The sequence below is a fragment of the Trichoplusia ni genome, chromosome 4, assembly GCF_003590095.1.
Source record: "Trichoplusia ni isolate ovarian cell line Hi5 chromosome 4, tn1, whole genome shotgun sequence".
NCBI lineage: Eukaryota > Metazoa > Arthropoda > Insecta > Lepidoptera > Noctuidae > Trichoplusia > Trichoplusia ni.
This window is the reverse complement of record NC_039481.1, coordinates 3,884,779-3,904,716: the sequence shown is the minus strand read 5'-3', so window position 1 is coordinate 3,904,716 and position 19,938 is coordinate 3,884,779. Positions and strand designations below refer to the sequence as shown.

General features: G+C 36.0%; 1 protein-coding gene across 11 annotated transcripts in view; it reads left to right on the top strand.

Annotated features, from left to right (window-relative positions):
- The window catches only part of LOC113492592 (protein sickie), a 180,564-nt gene that overhangs the window by 37,734 nt on the left and 122,892 nt on the right, over positions 1–19,938 (top strand). For 2 of the 11 annotated variants that reach the window (XM_026870114.1, XM_026870109.1), the window contains exon 1: positions 17,220–17,762. The exons of the other annotated variants lie outside the window; for them this stretch is intronic. In XM_026870114.1, coding sequence (XP_026725915.1) covers positions 17,235–17,762 — 528 coding nt within the window. In that variant the 5' untranslated portion in view covers positions 17,220–17,234. Of the gene's footprint in view, positions 1–17,219; positions 17,763–19,938 lie in introns of those variants that run through there. 11 annotated transcript variants of the gene reach the window in all.

Below are 19,938 nucleotides of genomic sequence, written 5' to 3'. Positions count from 1 at the left end.
TATTTATCACGCCATTGCAGGCTACGTGTAACGCCATCTAGCGTGCAATAGTAAAACAAACTTGTATCAAGTTGTTGTCCCTGCTCCCCAGTTTTGCTTGTAGGCTCGATATTCACATTGAAATTTAATCTAGTCCCACTCCAATTATTTAAAGAAATATATAATGGGCGCAATGGGTATAATTTGTTTAAATAAATTATTTTTGTAATGTGTTACTCGCAAACGAAGCAAACTAATTTGTATTAGTTTTGCCATTGCCTACTAGATGGCGCTGTTACGAACGCAAACTTCTGTTACCTCTATTTATTTAGCAGTACTTGTCGTGAAATATATCGCTCCACACTGGCGCATTATTCGGAAGCAATCGTGCAGTTAATTTTCAAATGGGCCCATTTAGCGAAAATAACGAACGGAGTGGCGGCGTGTGCCCGGGGCTGACTTTTGTAATCGCCGTAGTTTGTATATGTATGGGTAATTACTGCGTCGCGATTGTCCGCTGTCTGGTCGTTATTGTTTGTGTTTGATGATGTGCGGCGATAGATGCTATCATTAACGTCATTTTTCGATAGTCCCTTTGTCGCCTGTCAGGGGTGAGGTGTTTTATGGCGATGTTGTTGGATAACAAACCTTTTACGTTTTTATTCCTAAACTCAAATATGTAGGTTGCTTTGTACACACTTTTGTTTATCGTTAGTTATTTTATTTTAATTGAGGTAGATTTGATATTCACTAATAAAAATATTATCGAAATACATAGTTACCTACCTAATGCAGGTTAGATCCCAACGCAGGCAAAGACTAATGTGACTTAGTAATTGGATACAGAAAGCACTTTAGTGGCATCACTTACCTAATTGCTAATTAATTCTTTCTTGTGGATTTCATAAGACAACCTTCTTCATATAGAGAATACGAATTGTTTAATTAGGTAGGTAGATACAATCCGATAACCAGACTTAACATAACCTCTGCATGTGTATTTGCTCAGATTATATCACCAACTAAAGAATACAAAAAAAAACTCCTTAACTTATTTGCAGAGTATTAATCAACTAATTTCTTAGGTGCTATACCATAATCAGGCCTACTAAAACAACTACTGCATAATTATTTGCTCTGGGTTTATTACCGACAAATGATTACAATCTTAAATTATAACAATATCACACCCGCACTTTTAATTCGCGTATCTTTATTGCACGCACATTCAAAGCAACCTAAATATACAGCTGCGTGTAATTATTGCAATGCTAATGATGGTCTGTAACAATGGCGTGACGTCAATACAACCAGGTTTAACAACAAATAAATAGCGAGGCACAGAATTAAAATGTTAGAAGTGTAACGGGGTTAAATAGGCCTGATGCATTCGTCGTCGTATTTGTAATTTAATTCCCTATCGCCAGTCAAATCGCATTCGATGCAAGCGACTTGTGAGAATCACCTGCCTGATTACTGACGGGTCATGTCGTGAATGTATAAATGTTTGAAGCCTAGGCATGCTGAGAAATTTAGTTCATGATAGAATTGTTTCATTGATGCTATGAGTTGGTTATGTGTGACGTTTTGTCCATACGTTTTGGAATTTGTTGTGATGCGTACTTAGCATAATATAAATGAAGGATTAACTCTCACTCCCTCTACATATCAATGACACAAAAGAATAAACATGAAATTAATAATGCGATGCATCATGCAACTGACGCAAAGAATATTGATTCCTTAGTTCGGAATCGTTTAAAAGCAAATGAAAATTCGGCAAATACTGATACGTAATCGAGTGACATTACTCCTTTCTTTCAAAAATTCATTATGTTAACATGTTCGGTACCCAGTATTGAGTGATGGGGAGCGCGGGGCAGGGAGTACAAACACTCACTCGCTCGAGGATGCCTGCTCTCCCCGCAAGGGCCCTCACCGTAAACGGGTAAACGCTTTTAATCTCACGTCAACTCTGAAAATGTTTCGTCACTTAATTTTGACTGTGAAGTAGCTTGACTCCTTGTCGCGGTACTGAATTTAGTTGATATGCGAATTAGTTCATGGCTCTAAATTGTTGTATCGCGGATCACCGCGAAATAAACCCATTAGACTAAAGTCGCAAAATTAGGTTTAGTAAGATTATAGATAGAGATTTATCGTAATACAGCTTTTGTTATCACTGCTCTTTTGATTAATAACTCACATTGTTAAACTTCGGCGCAGTAAATATATCTCTTCGGCGCGAATTTATTAGTTCCATATTCTGCTAAATATGATGATATACCAGTGTTACAACAATAATTCATTAAAGAGGCTGTGGCCAATGATAATGAATATTAGATCTATATAAGCCAGCATTTCGTAGTTAACAGCCCCTGAACTGAATATCGTACTTTCAACAAAAAATACTGCATGATAAAATACATTACTGTTCCGTGTCTGATTTTCTCGTATCATCAGGAAATAATAGTAGCAGTTTTATAACAAATGGATTCTTAGTAGCTAAATATTTGGAGGATTTGCGAAGTGGTGTCTGCAGTAGAATCAAAGTGTGGCCGCAGGCGGCGCGGCGGCGGGGTACTGCTCGTTCGTACTCAGCTCACGCGCGGGGACTCTAACCTAATTACTGTTGCTACAGACCTGTGAGCTAATAGACAGGGTTATTGAAAAACCTTTCGAAGGAGACAGGTTTAAATTAAGTGTTTATTGAGCACAGTTGTATCTTCAATCGATATATTTTGATCGAACTTTTGTTTTTTTTTTTTTTCAATTGTTTTTGTAACGTTGCTGAGTATTTCGAATCTTGTTAATTTTCTTGTCAGTTTAAACAAATTTGCGGTTTTACTTATTTTATAATTGCAGAAAAGCATCATTAAGATGCATTTAATTTACAATCTAATTTAACTTACGTAGCAGCATACCCTTACACATCGTATTTTGTAATGTTATGTTTTAACTATTTTGTGTTTTTTTTGTCGTCTTCAATAATCTATACTAATATATAAAGGTGAAGAGTTTGTTTGTTTGTTTGAACGCGCTAATCTCAGAAACTACTGGTCCAAATTGAAAAATTCTTTTTGTGTTGAATAGACCATTCATCGAGGAAGGCTTTAGGCTATAAACCATCACGCTGCGACTAATAGGAACGAAGATACAATGGAAAATGTGAAAAAAAAACAGGGCAGGTATAAATCATAACTTATACCTTCTACCCAAGGGGACGAAGTCGCGAGCAACAGCTAGTAATTATATATCCTTGTTTTTACTGATCTTAAAATCTGATCCTATTTATTTAGCTGTGGCTATTCTAGAGATGTATTCGTCTGTGGCATTGTCAAAGCTCCATCCGGCCAAATCTTGGGCCCCAAAGAGGCTATTTTTCGATTGAGTGAGGGCGGTACACTGTAACTAGGAACCCAGACGTTACCCACACAAATAGGCAAAGGTAGGGGCTACAGTTGTCCGCCAATTTGACAACTTCTATAAAAGAGACACTTAAATATTAGTAAAGGAATTCAAAGACTTTTGTCGTAATACATTAGTGTATGCACAAATAACTTCTCGGCAGACTAATGTCTGCTGAACAACGTAAAAACCAACAAGAGTTCGGTTTCAAATATGTAAGATTGACGAAGATTTTGACTAGGTATAAAAACTGTTACTTGCCAAAAGTATGTACTTGAATGTTATCTACCTTTAATTCTGGGTTGTGGTTAAAAACATTCAAATATAGTAGATAGGTAACTCGTTTGAATAAGAGTATTCAGATATGTAATGTCGACTTCAATGATCAAAACAAAGGTATATTCCTCTTATAAGTTCTGAGAGTTTCTGACAGACAAACAACTCGTTCAATACAATTCAAATTCTGTCATTGCTATATGTTAAGTAATATTGGGAATACCCACACGTTCTTAATTTAGTTAAAGGTTTGAGATGCGCGGAGTATAGCGCCTCACACGTTGGTCATGATCCAGTCGCGTGGTGCGCATAACGATGTGAGCTAACCATGAATGACATTCTATCGCTTAGTACTAACTTGCTGTATCTACAATCAAAGTGATGTGTTTTGAAACAGTGATCAGTTGACTGACCACTGTTTCAAAAAAAAGAAATTAAATATTTCAAAAAAAGTTTCTCTCCTTATGGAATGTTATACTTGTGTTTCGGGGTATTTTACAAACATTCAAGTCACATGTGCAAAGACAGCCAGACTCAGGACAAGCATACGTGGATCACAAATGCTTGTCCTACGCGGGGATCGAACCCGCGACACGTCGTCACGGTCAGTGAATTGGTCGTGGTGACCTCAATAATGTCGATAAGGAAGATATCTCTCGAGAGGAGATTTAAGATTTCTTATTTAGAATTTACTGATAGCCTTTGCTAGTAGGAGACAATATTTAATATGAGTATGAAAGGAGTCAAACCGTTATGTCCGTCTTAACTCTGTCAGTAATAATGATTAAATGTTATTTAACTCTCCTCATTTGTGCCTTGTTTATCATGTGTGTTTTGATACATTTCGTGTACCTACAAGTACCGTACAAATGGGATTCTGTGTTGTATTGATTGGTATCCGGGTAACTCCCCGGATACAATGCAGAGCATGCCCCGAGGCTGTTCCAGTGCTGATGACAAGGCGGAGAAATTAACGTCCCACTGATGTACACCATTTCTAAATGTAACAAACAAATAAATAATATAAAAGGCAATATTGTATGCTGCAGAAGTTGAAATAAAAAATGTTGTAATTTGAAATTTGGATAAGAATCGGGAGGGGGGTATATGTATGTGTGTCATATAACGTGATGGAAACTTACGAAACTATCTCCAAAACCGTTCTTTAAAAAATCTGAATTGTAACCTGCTGCTTAATGAAGAATGAAAGAAATAATCAAGTTTTAACATGAAATAACATGCTGTACTAACAGGATCACTTGTAGTCTGACATAATACAAATAAATTTAATTTAATTTAGTGCAAAAGTAGGAAATAAAACCCTATCAATTTAATAAGTACTCACACATATAACAACACTTTGCACAACTTCATATTGTTTTAAGTTTATGTTATAATGTTGTACCTACTAAAAACCTACTTGGATGAAAACATAAACATAAATATTTAAAACTTTCTGAAGCAATAGTGATGTAAGTTTATGAAAAAATATCCGCACCATATACCTTTATTTCGGTAAGATTCAGCGGAAGTGTGGGTTCATATATCAGTCGAGAGGATCGTAAATATTCTAAACGCTTGTACGGATCACGCACTTCATATGTCGCCGACATTTTAACAAATCCGACGTATTTCTAAATGACTAGTGAATTGATTTATTTGAGGTTAGTTGGTTTATGTTTTTGTAATTGATGGTTGCGTTTATAGTAAATCATATCTAATAGAAATCGTTTTTTTTGTGGTATTCACAGAAAATAATTTATTACAAAATAGTTATATTAACTATAGAAGCATTAAGTACCTACTTAACAGTTCTTGCATTTTCCCTGTTATACCTACTGAAAATAAGTAAACCAAGTTTTATTTGTATAATTAACCAATAGCCTGCAATTTTAATCAAAACCATTGAAATCCTATTTTAAACCAACCATTCTATTCATAGAGTATAGAAATTGAACAAGGCCCAAGGCCACTCAGGTAACGAACGGTTTTCCCTTGATAAACTTGTTAGGCGTGATAAATTACAATTCTAACTTGCTCGCAGTTAATAAGATCTTTCTAAATTAGGAAGTGCAAATTTTACCTTCCAGTATATTAAATACTGATCCTGTGCAAGATATATTGCTTTATCTTAAGGTACACCCGGACATAAATCTAAAAGGCGTAATTAGATAAGTGCCTGCAACACACTATGTCTTGTGGAGTTTTAATAAAGTATGAGTTTGTGCAGCCCTTCGTAAATATGTAAAGCTGGATGCATTATTAAAGGCAGCCCCTGAAGCGTCACTTGCGGGTACTTTGTACTAGGTTCTTACGTTTTTAGAGGGTAGTACGTCTTTCAAAGTCACTGTAAAAGTTTTTTGTCTGTAACGAAAATTAGCCGTAACCACTTCGTGAGTTTCGTTATTATTATGTTGTCTATATTCTTGTGGTACCTGCAGTTTGGGTTAGAACAAAAAATAAATAATAAATAAAAAACCTGTAGTTACGAACTTTGTCTCTTCTGCCTCCATTTCTTTAAGCGATCACGTTTCCGCGCTCAATTTTTAGTAACATTAGTTTAAACGAAACGAGTCAATAAAAAAAAATTAACAATTTGCTTTTCATTGAACTGAAATAATTTATCCTGGATTTAGTAGACAGGTGTCGCTAAGAAACGCTGATTGTTTCAGTTTATTTAAAAAACTTAACGGCTCATATAAAGGGCTGTAATGTTCGTATCCTGTCGGGAATATATTCTCGTTGTTAGGGATTAGGCGTCGTAAATTATTTTCTTTTAGATTGAGTTATGGCCGGTTTGGGCGACAGACCGTTGTCTCACGACTTAATGGGGTGACATATAATTATAGTTTCACTTTTTATGTATATCATTAATCTATTTAAAGTGCTATAATAACGTTTAATTAGTTTAATGACCTAGTGAAGTTCAGGTGGTTAAGATATGACTGTACAGTGTTGAGACTACAATACATGTACATAGTAAGCATGCAGATGTGTATAGGTAGCTAGCCCAATTGTACGTAAGAGTTCCTACAGAGCATAGCAAATAAATAAGTTAACGTTGACACTTTGCACAAATAAGCCAGTTATTTTTGGCCGAATTTATTTTAATCTTGAAAGACATTCAAGTAGCTATAAAAATCTGTTTAATGTTATTCAAAGCAATAACACGATTTGTTCGTTTTAATATGAAACCAAAAAAACAAAAGCAAAACGCACTACATTAAAACTTGTCCTCAATATTTCATCGTACATCTGAATTTAATGAGCAGCATTTGCTTAACAAAAATTAAAATGTTTTATAGACATCCCGACTTCATGTACTCAAATGTGATCAACGCATGTGTTCGGTATTAATTTATGATACGTTTCATATTTGGTATTGAATTTCTCGATAAATTGCGACCGAAATTTGTCCGGATCCCCCGTGCGGTAGTGACGGATGACAGGGGTGATAATTAGTATGATTGCGCTATTCTGAGAGAAGCTGCCCTTCCCTTCCGACATCTAAAAATGGCTCAATCAGTCAAACCGTGTCTCTACGATACAGCATCACACGCCGACGACTGTAATAATGAACTTTAGAATAGTTCTAACGACTCCAAACTTTCTCTATTTGAAAAATGTTTCGTCATTTGTTTTATCCAAGTAAACCCCAATTTAAATTTGGAACATGCAAGAGTAACGTATCGCGAAGTCAAATGGAAACTCTGTGCTGAAAACAATCCTTTGAGGTATCGACTTAAAGTTCGCGAAGGGGCTTTGTGAAATGAATTTCCATAAATACTCCGTTGTATGTGATACGGTTTTAGTAGAAGTTTCTAATACCATTTACGTGTTCTACCAATAAATATTTTAAGTAATTATGTAGTTGTAACATTTAGTTTATGAGTAAAAAGAATACTGTCTATAAAAAAATTAGGACTATTGTTCCAAAAATAGAAAAGTGAGCAATTGCCTATATTATAAAACACACTCACTCGTTGATCGCTCAACACATTCACCTAGTTGAAAGAGTTATCAGAACTGTTAGTAATGCGTCACTCCGCTAGTAACATTAAAAAATATTTTAACGACGTCATTATTGTTTATAGTAGTAGTAATGTAGAACTTAGTCATCGATACCATTCCTAATATTCCTATCTACGTAAACTATCTCCTATTTAGATAGTGGGACTATTCGTAATTCGAAACAAAAGACGAAAGCGGTTGCGTCTTGCCTATTTATTTTGGGATAGATTTATAAAGAAAAATCAAAGGATTTTCAGCCCCAAATCAGTGAAGGTGACGTACATGCAAAAAGACGCTGTCATTTGTTTTAGTTGCGTTCGGCCGCACTTTGAGTAACTCAATCCTCTGCTCAAAGGGACAGCCACCTCAAATAGATGGCCCGTCGCACTTTAGATCCGAATACGTGGATCTTCTGTGAGTTATTCAATTTGTATTTGTATGGATGTATATTTAGGGAGCTGGATGCGGCCGCCATTAAAAAGTACGCGTAAAAGCTGCAATTCTTTTTTCAGCGCTCTTATTAATGTAATCAAAAACTTTACTATCTTAAAAAAAAAATGTTTTTATTGACCCATATTCCTTTACTAAAGTTTCCTAGACTATTCCGCTAGGTATATCCTATCGTATTAATACACAACAAGCCATAGATATTCAATAAACTGTTCATGGAATTTCTCATTTCTCATACTGGCTGTCATGGCTTGCATACGAACTAATCAGGCGGATGTCACTTCCAGTAGTATTCATGTTGGATGGCTGCATCTGCATCCCCGCGGGACGTGGCTCTGCCGGCAGGCAGGGCGGGATCGATCCGCCCCAGTCGCGTGCCGAACGCCCTGCGAGCAGGACGACCGCCCGCCCGGATCAAAAGCCTCCGCGTTTAGGCGGGAACGCGGAATTAACGCGAAAACAACAAAAAATAACATTAAATATTTAGTTTTAATCGTATTTAGTCCAGTATTTTGTAGTATAATTTTAGTAGATATTGTGATTCGATTGAGTGGTTTTGTTTTTGTGTAGCGCGAAGTGATTAGGGTAGTTTGTGTACGAACGGATTTTATAGATAACAGATTTTTGTAAACGACTTTCGAAACAATAACTTTAATACAGCCAGGTTTGATATTGCCGCCTTTAATTTGTTTTGATAGCAATTTCTCGTATAACTTCAAGTGTAGGTAAACAATGTTTTGTTTTTTAAATTTTGGAGTAATTTTAGCAGCTACCTGAGTCTTTCGTGGTCCCCCAATAAACACAAGTTCCCAACTCTCATTTATCACTAAATTGGCGAAGTTTATTTCGGTATCTTTCATTTAATTCGGGTATATTTTGTTTTGGAAATGCCGAGGGAGGATTCCAAGGATAATTTATTTGCGACTTAATATCGTTATTGTAATCTTTGAGTGTTTAATCGTTTGATTACGTTGATTATGCCAGATGCTCGGGTTTTGTTGTTAATTCTTGGTAATTAGTTGCGTGATATCGGTAAACAAAGGAAGATTTTTGCTTCTGGAAGCAATATAAACAGTATAAACAAACAAACACTATCAGTGGCTAACGTTTATTATGATTACCGCAAATATTTGGACGAAGAACGTCTTGTTTTTTTACACTGTAATAAATTATTAAGATAATTCTAGTGGTATTTAAAATATTTCACATTTCGTTACATTTAAATGTGTAAATAATTGCGATTAATAATAAAGTACGGAGCTAAATAAATAATAGCCTTATACCTATTATAACAACACTTATAATAAGCTACTTATATCTGTATCATTTAAAACATTACAGTTAAAATGCCTCTTAGCAATAATTTGGGGTCTATGAACTGTGACGTAGGTATAAGGTCAAAGTTACGTTAAGACGACAATGCGTAGGCAGATGTTACTATTTCTATTTCAATACGTTAATTTACTTGAAATATAATTGTCATAGTGTTATTAATATTTTTTTTCTTATATTTTAACGTCTTCTTAAACTATCAACAAATATGTATTGGATTAGCTAGAAGTAAGTGAACTTATTTGTAGCGAGCTTAAAAGTTTTATCTTTCTAATAAAATAAATTATATTTCTTTGATAAATACACTAGTCGACAGCGATGCGAGCGATTTATTGATAAGATTTTTTTAGATTTTGTATCTTATGAGAAGTGTATAGTTTCTTTATTAGGTCGACAGTCCTTTTAGTTTAGTGGCTAAATATTTAGAACTTGCTTTAATGTGTTTTTAAATTAAATACTTAAAGAAATCTTGTTATGAAATTGGTAATTCATTACTTAGAAACTTATTTCTAAAACTTGTACGTAAACTCCCGATCGTTTGCAAATGAACGTTTCTAGTTAATGCAACTAAGATAACCGTAGTTCAAGTTCATAGTTACTAACTCTTCATTAACAGTTACTAATTAAGCAGTTAGCGAACTATATTCAGTTATTACTATAGGCTGCACAACAAGGGTGGTTATGGTTTGTTTACACGCATAAGCGAGTCACTTAACATTATTCTGAAAGCTAATTGAGTGGTTGTAACATTATGGTCAATGTTAATACGTTTTACTAATGGTTAGGCGATATGTATTTCTTCCTATTATGTATAATATACTATGCATTATTTGGGTTATTCAAAAAGTATTGATATCGTCGAATTCTATCCGACCAGTGGTTTTAGAATTCTTCGGATAATACTATCACGTTTTTAATACATTGAATTATTTAAAAAAAACGTCATATTTTTGTCATTCAATCAGTGTCATTGCAAACAGATCAAAATAAATACATTAATGAAATGGATTGCAAACTTTGTTAATCGTAACCTATTTAATACGGTTAGCGTGAGAATGTTAGCAGCTGGTTCGATTTGTTGAAAGATTTTCGATGTAAAAGTATCAAGAACGTAAACGTTCGTAAACTTTGTATTATTTACATTTTGAAGTATCAAGAATATTATATTAACATTTGAGTAAATCAAATAGATTTTCTTTACTGTTGATATCGAATTTGAAACTTGCATCAACATTCGTTTCACCATCAACAGCTAACAACAATTCCTTTTATCTCAACGACTTAAACAGTTTATCGATAAGGTAACAATGGTATCGTTTTAGACTGCATTAATTAAATAAGTAATATTACAATTGTGTGTAATTCGGTGCGGGTTGCGTGCGTACGGATTAGGACGTAGGGTTACGGACGCAGTGCGGGCGCTAATCCCCTGTGACAGGGCCCTGATGGAACCTTACACGATATACACATCGCTTAGGATTTACATTCATTTTGTATTAAGAAAAGGGACAGATAGAGGTTTGTGGCATGTGGACTAGATTTATTAGAGAGTGATAAAAATACTCCTTTTAGTTGTTACTTTAAAGTAATGAAAGTTGTTTTGCAAATTATTTACGTGAATAAAAATGTAATATTGACTTTCATTAAAGGGATCAATCATCATCAAGGTTATAAGCTTTGTACACTTGCCATTAACAGACATATTTTTTGCTACATAAAGTTAAAAGTAACGAGATACAATCTAAAAAAATTGAAACATGGTTTCCAACTTTTAGATAGGTAATTTTGTTGTGTACGATATGCACGACGGAGAGAAATAACGTCATGTTTAATTGTATAAATTATAGAACACATTTTGTATTCAACAGGATCATCGAAACCAAATGAAAACATAAACGAACATTTCTTCTCATAACGAGAACTATCTCAATAACTCACCTTTGATGTACTTTCAAATACCACTACAAAAATAGTACCAGAACATTCTAGGAAAATGATTTCATAATAAACAAGGAACGGATGTGGACTCGAGACGCGAGTTCCGGACATCTGAAAGGGACGACTCATTAGACGCGGAGATATTTAGAAGCCGAGAGATACCCAATGACCTTTGTAAACTATTGTGCACTGTAGGAAGGGTATGAAGGATTAACGCGAGCAACTAATAGCTGTAGGGTTATGTGTAGGTACCGTGTGTGCAATGCGATGTGCTCCTGTGTGAATGGAAATCCCGATAAGAGCTTTAGAGTGCACGGCATTGGGTGATCCTTTTTTTTGTGGGAATGAAAGATCGACTTTTATTTACCGATTTCTGTTTCGAATAGGTTTAGGTTCGTAATATCTGGATGTGGTTGAAGGCCAAAAAAATATTTTTTTTTTAAGGAAAAATTTCACTTGAAATAAATTGATACAATTTGTGAGCAATTCAATATTTTTCATTGAAGAGCGTCTCAATTGATTCTCAGGAGTTCGTTCACACGTAGTTTCGACATCAGAATTATAATGATCAGGAGGGTGCGAAATCACGTCTCAAATCTGATATACTCGACACGTTCGTACAGAAGGCTGCAGAGCTTACACCCTTGCTGTACTTGGTAATCATATAATTGGCCAGCGGCCACCGCGTCCAGCAAAGGGCGGCCATTTGCATTTTAATCACGCGTTGATTTGAAGTAATGCCTCTACGTGCTCGTATAAATTACATGCGTACATTTATGGATAGATCGCTTTGAACCTATACTGTGAACACTCGAAGGGGAATTATGGAGATTACTGCAGAACTTCGACTAAGCTCCATTATTCTTCGTCATATAAAACCTCACTCTATCTCTATTTTTTCAAAGTTAAGTACGTAAATACAAATTTGTTGCATTCTAAAAGGCTGCCAGGAATATACCCTTTAAGATTTTCTGTATCGTTCATAAATCACGCTGATCCTACTTACCTAGTGTCGGAACAATAACTCATGTACTATGTCAGGAGCCCGAACTAAGGACGTAGACGCACTGAGAGAAGTTGTAGCGTTGAAAAACTCCGAGATAATTGAAAACGGACTTTTGGAAAATTTTTGTTTTTTATGTGACATAAAAACATAACAAAATGTTATGAAATTCGAATTCAAAACTCTCTTTAAAAGATAGTAGCTATGTTTTACAAAATAGTTTGGACAAGATAATTAAAGGCAAATGCTTTGTTAATTAAAGTTGTGGTGCAACTAGCCTTGTCTTTGTAACTGGAAGTAATAAGAAAGTCATGTGTTCGCGGCTTACCTTGCGTTGCGAGTGTTGCCAGTGTTACCACCGCGACACATCCCCGGGGTTAGGTAAAACTTAATTTGGTTTTACTTGAGGCGCCGTGCGAGAACTTAATTAAGTCGGCCGACGCGTGGTTAATGCGGTTATAAGTTATACCTATATTTTGTTGACTAAACTAAATTACACTTTAAGCTCAAGCGTGAAAATTTTGCGACAAAAGAAGGAAAAAAAATCCTATCAATAATTAGAGCAAATAAATCAACATCACCATCGTGGAAGGTGAAGAACAATTTCGTTCTTAATAATAATTTATTTCCAATTAATACACCATACGCCACTCCATACATAACAAATATTTTTAAGTTTACAACAGCTCAAATCTCCTGTAATAGTTTGCATTTGATAAATCTGTGTGTAATAGTTTATGTTCAAACAAAAGCGCAACGAAATATTTGCACAAAAGCGCGGAATATCAATAAATAATCCTGTTAGCAAACCCACAGTCACGTCAACGCTTCAAAGTGATTGTTTTATGTAGCGTTACGTATTATTCAGTTTATGTGGTATCAAGCCGTGTGTATAATAGATCGAGACAAATCTTCAAAGACGCACCAACGTTTATTCCCCGACTACGAGTATTTCCGATTACAATAAGATAGTTGTAAAAATAAACATGCGGGTAGATTGTCAAGTTCGCGCCAAGCATATGGGGAGCCGTCTATTTCTGATTTCGTGGCGCTGTGCACAGCCATGCCATTATTTCTATTTATTTTGTTGACAACTACCGAACGTATGGCACATATACACGGTTCGTTGAACTGCCGTTGGTACATCGGAAATACCTCTGTATCTTAATTATTTAAAAGAATGGGCATAGGTTAAAGGATCGTTGTATGCATTATTTAGGAAGCTCCTTATCTGAATGTACGTTTACCGTTATGAGGTTCAGATGTTCGGAGTGTTTAGTCTGACACCAAATGTAGTTTGACAAGCAATAGTTAGTTAGGACTTACTCGTATTACGAACTGAAGACCTGCGTAAGTAGCGGTAAGTTGTTAGTGTCCCACTAGAGTATAGTTGCTCTGTATGTCATAACGCACACAGATAAAATTGGTATCATGTCTCATAGTAGAGCTAGTAGGTAATACGAAACGAAACTGTTCCTACTTCAATATTTTTAAGTTAAAGAAACATTGAATACGATTTACAAGAAAAATTGAATTACATTTCAAACAAAAGCGTTGAAAATTCCTCACATATTGTATGCGACAGTAGCGTTGAGCATAGTTATATAAATTATGTTACTAGCGCCATTCATGCATCGAATACGAAACGACAACATAAACCCTTTGATCGTATGCCGAAAAATGTCAAATTTAAAATATTCTCAATAAAAGTACCGCTGGTATGTACGGGTTAATATAACATCTTCAGTCTGAGAGTCAATGTAACGTTTTATGAGTGGTTGTACGGCGGGTCAAGAGCGACCCCTCGTGTGTCATCCCGAATTCGTCATGTCATCGAAATGTAATAATTCCCCCCACGACGGCGGCGAATTCGGAAAGCTATTTACAAAGAAACTGGGGACACAGAGGGGTTCACTTTCTTTTGGAAACTAAGGAAATCGGGGGATCGAAACTGATCGAATGTTGTCGAAATTCGTCTTCATATTTTGTGTGAGATTAAGTCTCGTTTTAGGGACCGTGGAAATTCAAGCTAAAGATCCGAAATCAATTTAAAATAGATAAAGAGCTCGATTTTCAGATGCTATTAGAACGTAATCTTTTAGTACAAATTCCTACTTATTTCGTGTCCACTGTTCAAATAATCACAAACCCAGTATAGAAGCTAGGAAACAGTTATTATAGTCGCCGCCCGCCTCTCCTATCTGTAACAGTAATAACGGTCCAACCTCACCTTCAAATCGTCCAGTAAATCTATTAAGGAACTCGCTCAAACATTTAAGTGGTAAGGTAAGTGTAACGTGTGGAGGTTTTACTGGAACAGCGACAATAACATGGCGGGGTCAGGCAGCGGCGGGCGGCAAGCAAGGCTTATAGGCGATTGACCGCCTGTCCCGATACAGATAATCGGAGTCACGACTCCCGACCGAACGGTAACTGACCGATATAAACCGGGGCAGTTCTCCTATTATGGTTTGAACAAGTTACGCCGATATTAATATTGGAAACGTGTCGAAATTGCCTGTACTTTACTTTGATTTTTGGATGTCAAAAATGTTGGTGGAATTGCAGAAATAATTGCCAAAAATGATTTGCACGGGAAAACATTAAGGTTTAAGCGGACTAAGAACTGTGCTGGTTATTAATTAATTAAATGTTATTCACTTGTACATATATGGTGTTGGTGTTCGTCCTAATTCGACTTATTAATAAATTATTTAATGTCATTTTATCTGTCATTTATTTGACGTAAACCGTGTTTATGGGCCATAAACTGAGATTCCGCCTGACGCCTATAAATATGAATTAATTGAGGCACATAGTCTTTTGCGAACAAGTTTCTTGCAAACATCTTTGATATAATGAATTTTGTGATATTTAATTTTAAAAAGATAAATATTTGAGTACCTTTTTCTTTAATATCGCTTGTGGTCTGACTTTTAGGGTTTCGAACCAAATGGTGAAAATGGTTCAATTTTTGCCACACAAATTGCACCTTACTTTGTCAAACTTATGAAAATCTCACATATTTTCTCAATGGAAAGAAATTTATGATTGAAACAGATTCATGTGTCGATATATCACTTATATACTTAGTACAAGTACACATAGCACAATTCTAGCCAATTATATTAACAGTGCAAACAAGAGGTGGTTTAATGAATGTTTAGATTAAATTAATTAATTAACAATTACCATAATCACTGGGATTTAATCCATATAAATTAGCGAAGCCCTGGCATATTTCAATTACAAAGCTTTGATAAAACAGTAATATACATGGACATGTATTAGCTTTTCTCCTTTTTTCGTATGTTTGGTGTAAAGCCTGGGATCACTTTTTGAATTATTCCTAGGCCTCTGTCTTGGCTTAAGACAGCCTTGATCTTACGTGTGTGTTTTTAGCAATTACTTTGTAATGTGCACATTGAACGGCCTTTGAATATGCCAATTTGAACTTTTTCTTTTACTTGACAGTCCAACGGTTAAACCAGTATCTAAACTATCAATGCTTATTATTCAAACATTTTAAATAAATATATTAAACGTCTTTCCCTGTTACTACATTCTTGTATCCTATTTTTCTTTATAAAAGGTGTTTTATAATACACTACGACTTACGGAACACACTTTCAGCTATCACAACATTAGAATTAGTGTGAAAATAATACAAATTTACATTTCACTCCAACGATGTCAGTTTGATTGCCGTGAAGTGCGGTGCGTGACAAAACAAGGGGTAACGTGACGTGCTGTAACGTGACTTACTTTCACTGCCATTGTTTCGTTATCGCCTTTGTCTACAAAATTATTTTAGCGTAAATTAACAGGAAATAATTCCGTTCAAACTAACATTTAGAATTTAATTATTTTTTCTACATATAAAAATTTGAAGAGATCTCAGTTTGTTTCTAAAACATCTTAAAAAATCTACATTTCTTTTAACAATTATTTACAAGGAAAATTCCTCGTTAAGCACATTTTAAGAAGTCCTTACCGGAACAAGTTATTTTAAACTTTATTTCTGTTACAATAAGTGTGAAAACAATTGCACAATATGCAGTAAGCAAGGGTGGCAATGTTTACCTACGCAAGCGATCGATAGGCCGTAGAAGCCTTCGCGTGAAACTTGCAAGCCGCTTTAGAATGCCGTCTAATAGAATTACTGGATACGAGATGAAAGGAAATTACGATTTTTGTGGGGTATTTAGAACTTTTTTTTCTAAAAACTTGGAATTCTTATTAGTCTTAGTAAATTTAAAGCTTTGGTTTGTACCCTCTCTTCAAGTTTTGTTTCATTTCCAATGTATTAAAAAGTCAAATTATAAATAAGTACCTAGTCGTGTATAATCCGATTACCGGCTCATTTTCTTCTGCTACAGCTCTAATATGCTACCCTAATAGTAGTCTCAATAAACCAACCCTCTTTCTATTATCTCTCGATCAACATTCTTCATAATCTTATCGACAGAATTATAAGTTGTGACGAATTGGTGTAATTTCTACGGTCATGATGTCTTATCTAGCAAATGTTTCGCTCATTCCCGCCAGGTAGGGTCTGTATAGTTTGCAGATACCACCCACCTATCTTGCCGACTTGAGGGGGCGCCATAGATTTATTCTGCTCGGTTTATTTCGCCCTTATGTTTACTTTTTTCGTGAGGTGGTTTTGAATCGGGATATGTTAATGAAAACGAGAAATTGCTATCGAATCACCAGGCTGTATTTGTTTCTTTACCTATGTATGTTTTGGAAATATCTTTTGACATTTTGTGATTTAGAGATTTCTTAATGACTTTATGCCTGCAAAAGTAATGAATACTGAAGTGCATGGAATGATATGGCAAGAAAATACATGGAACGACGCTTCTCAAAGTCGCACAGAACTACAATACCGGCAAGTTTTAAAGTGCCCGAGCCATTCGAATTTTATAACAAAGCTACGCCATTTGTACAAAGGACCTTATTGTTCGTCGCTGATGAGAATTCGGGTCCAAAGCCGAGTAGCAGCGGGACCACAATTGATAGCGACACTCAAGATGCGCCAGCCGCGGAAACGACCGCATCAACGTCTAAATCGGGTGAAGAGCAAGAAAAATCGCCTAAAAAGAGCTCATTTTTCTTCTCGCCCTCGAAAAGTTGCAAAACTCACGGGCGCAGCTTTTTCCGGCTTCAGACGAGCCCCAAGAAGTCGAAAGCGGAGGCAAGCGACGTAGTCACCGGCGCTCGAGCGTCGCCGGTACCCGCTGCAGGGAGCGCGGGGAGTGCGGGCGGCGCGGGAGCGGGGCTCATCAGCTACGCTCCTGGATGGTCCTTGAAAGGCGAACACCTCATGAAATGGCAGGAGTCTGGCAAAACAACAATCGAGGTACTAAATACTTTTCAATGATTTTAAAATTAATTTCTTTCACAGTACCTAGTATACTTAAGTAATGAAAAAAAATACAAACAGTAAATATTTTACTAGTGTATTTTTAAATGCCAATAAATTTTAACTTTTTCGTGTACTTTTAACGTCTTTAGAGAGGTAAGCTGTTGTAAAAAGTTCAAAAGTAGAATTGTGCATGCAAATCTGTTCGTCAGTGGTTAACAGGGAGGCAGGGTCGGAGGGGTCGGGGTGGTTGTTTTTAGAAGAAAATGAAAATTTCAATCTAAACGCGCCCTCAGGTGCTTACTGAAAGGAAGGGACTGTAGATGGTGAGGAAACCATTTGAAATAGAACAATTACAATACTGTTGTCGTTAACAAAAATAGAAATCCGTATAGTGGACGAAGGATATACATTGCCATAACATTAAAATTCCTATAAACTGTTAAAAGCCCTGTAAAATGTGTTACAGCTGCATTCGTTTTATAGAAAAGATAAAACAGTAACTCGTAAATTGATAGGATCATTCAAAAGCCGTATCGTAAAAGGGAATATCAGGAGTCAAAACAAACGATTTTCGATGGCAAATTTACCGCGGCGACGAATATTGTTGGATTCATTCCGTCGTTTTGGCCACAATAATAATATCAGGCGCATTAGTCGGTTCGCCACCCCCGTCTTTAGTAATATTTTTCCTACTCTCCCGCGAGCCGGAAAAGTGGGGAGAGATGAACACGACGATAGCCTTTTATATCAGTGTAATGCGAGTATAATTTTCCTTTTACTGGTAACATTAGGAAATGTCGCAGGTAACTAGTTGTCTGAACGATATTGGGGGATTTGTCTTTTTGGATAGCTTCACGTTTCTCTGGGGTTTTCCTCGGAAGGTGCGATCGTGAATGTTTCATGAATTGGCTTTACTACATTTTGGGATATGGTTGTCAAATGAGACAATTTTAATCCAACGTGCAGGTCAATGCCGTATTGATTTTCAATTTATTTATTAATTCAATTATTTTGGAATTCGAATATCTGTTAGTACCATACACAAGAATCTCATAAACAAAGGTAAACCCGTGAACTAAACCCCTATTATCAACAAAGCGTTCACGTGCAAATCTAATACGACTTCAACAAAAGGTTGAAACCTGTGCATCTGACAGTGGATCCTTCAGTTGCGGGGTTCATTAGCAGCACGCAAGACCCCCTGAATATGCATGAATATGTATGAGTTATCGAACTCGCCTGTCACGACCCAGCGACGTCATGATACGCTCATATCAACCTCAACGGTAATTATCTGCACTTATTAAATATAGTAAAGGGGTGGGGTAATGAAAATCTCAACCCGGAAACTTTGATTGAGTTTTAATTAAGTGGCTTTAAGTTTGGCCCTTGTTACTTGTCAATGTCAATGTAATGTAAAGGTTATGAGAAAACTTAATTGAGTTATGAGAAAAATAATGCGCTATGCTAGGCATCAAACTCCAAGACCGAGTCCGTAATGTGGATATCCGAAAACGAACCAAAGTTCGAGACGTCGGTGACACAATAACGAGGCTGAAGTGGACTTGGGCAGGCCACTTGGCCAGACGAAGTGATGGCAGGTGGACTAAGGCGGTGATAGAATGGTGGCCAAGACAAGGCAAAAGAAGCGTCGGTCGTCCGGGAGCAAGATGGGTCGATGACATTATAAAGGTCTCGGGTCGAGTCTGGATGAGGTTAGCACAGGACCGTAGAAATTGGCACGAAAAAGGGAAGGCCTATGCCCAGCAGTGGGAGGATAAAGGCTGTGGATGATGATGATGATGATGATGATGAGAAAACTTAATTTTAGTTGTTTATTATTATGCACGAGATATGGACTTTCAATTCCCATTCTCTTTGAGAACTGCCTCTGCTACCTAGAGTTCTTAATATAGACTTAAGTTCCAAATAAAATTAATTACCAGGATTAAGTCAAAATTACCGTATCTTGGTTGTTTGAATTTAATAGGAAATAACCTATAACTCTTTGCAATGGAAGTTAAGAAAAGTAACCTCATAACAATGAATATAGTTTTATCTTTCCCCATAACGAGACTCCATCTCAATATTGTTCTATTAGTTTCGTTCATTAGCAAAAGTTTACTTATCGAGGAAGTAGGAAACAATAACATTTGTATTAAGTTATCAG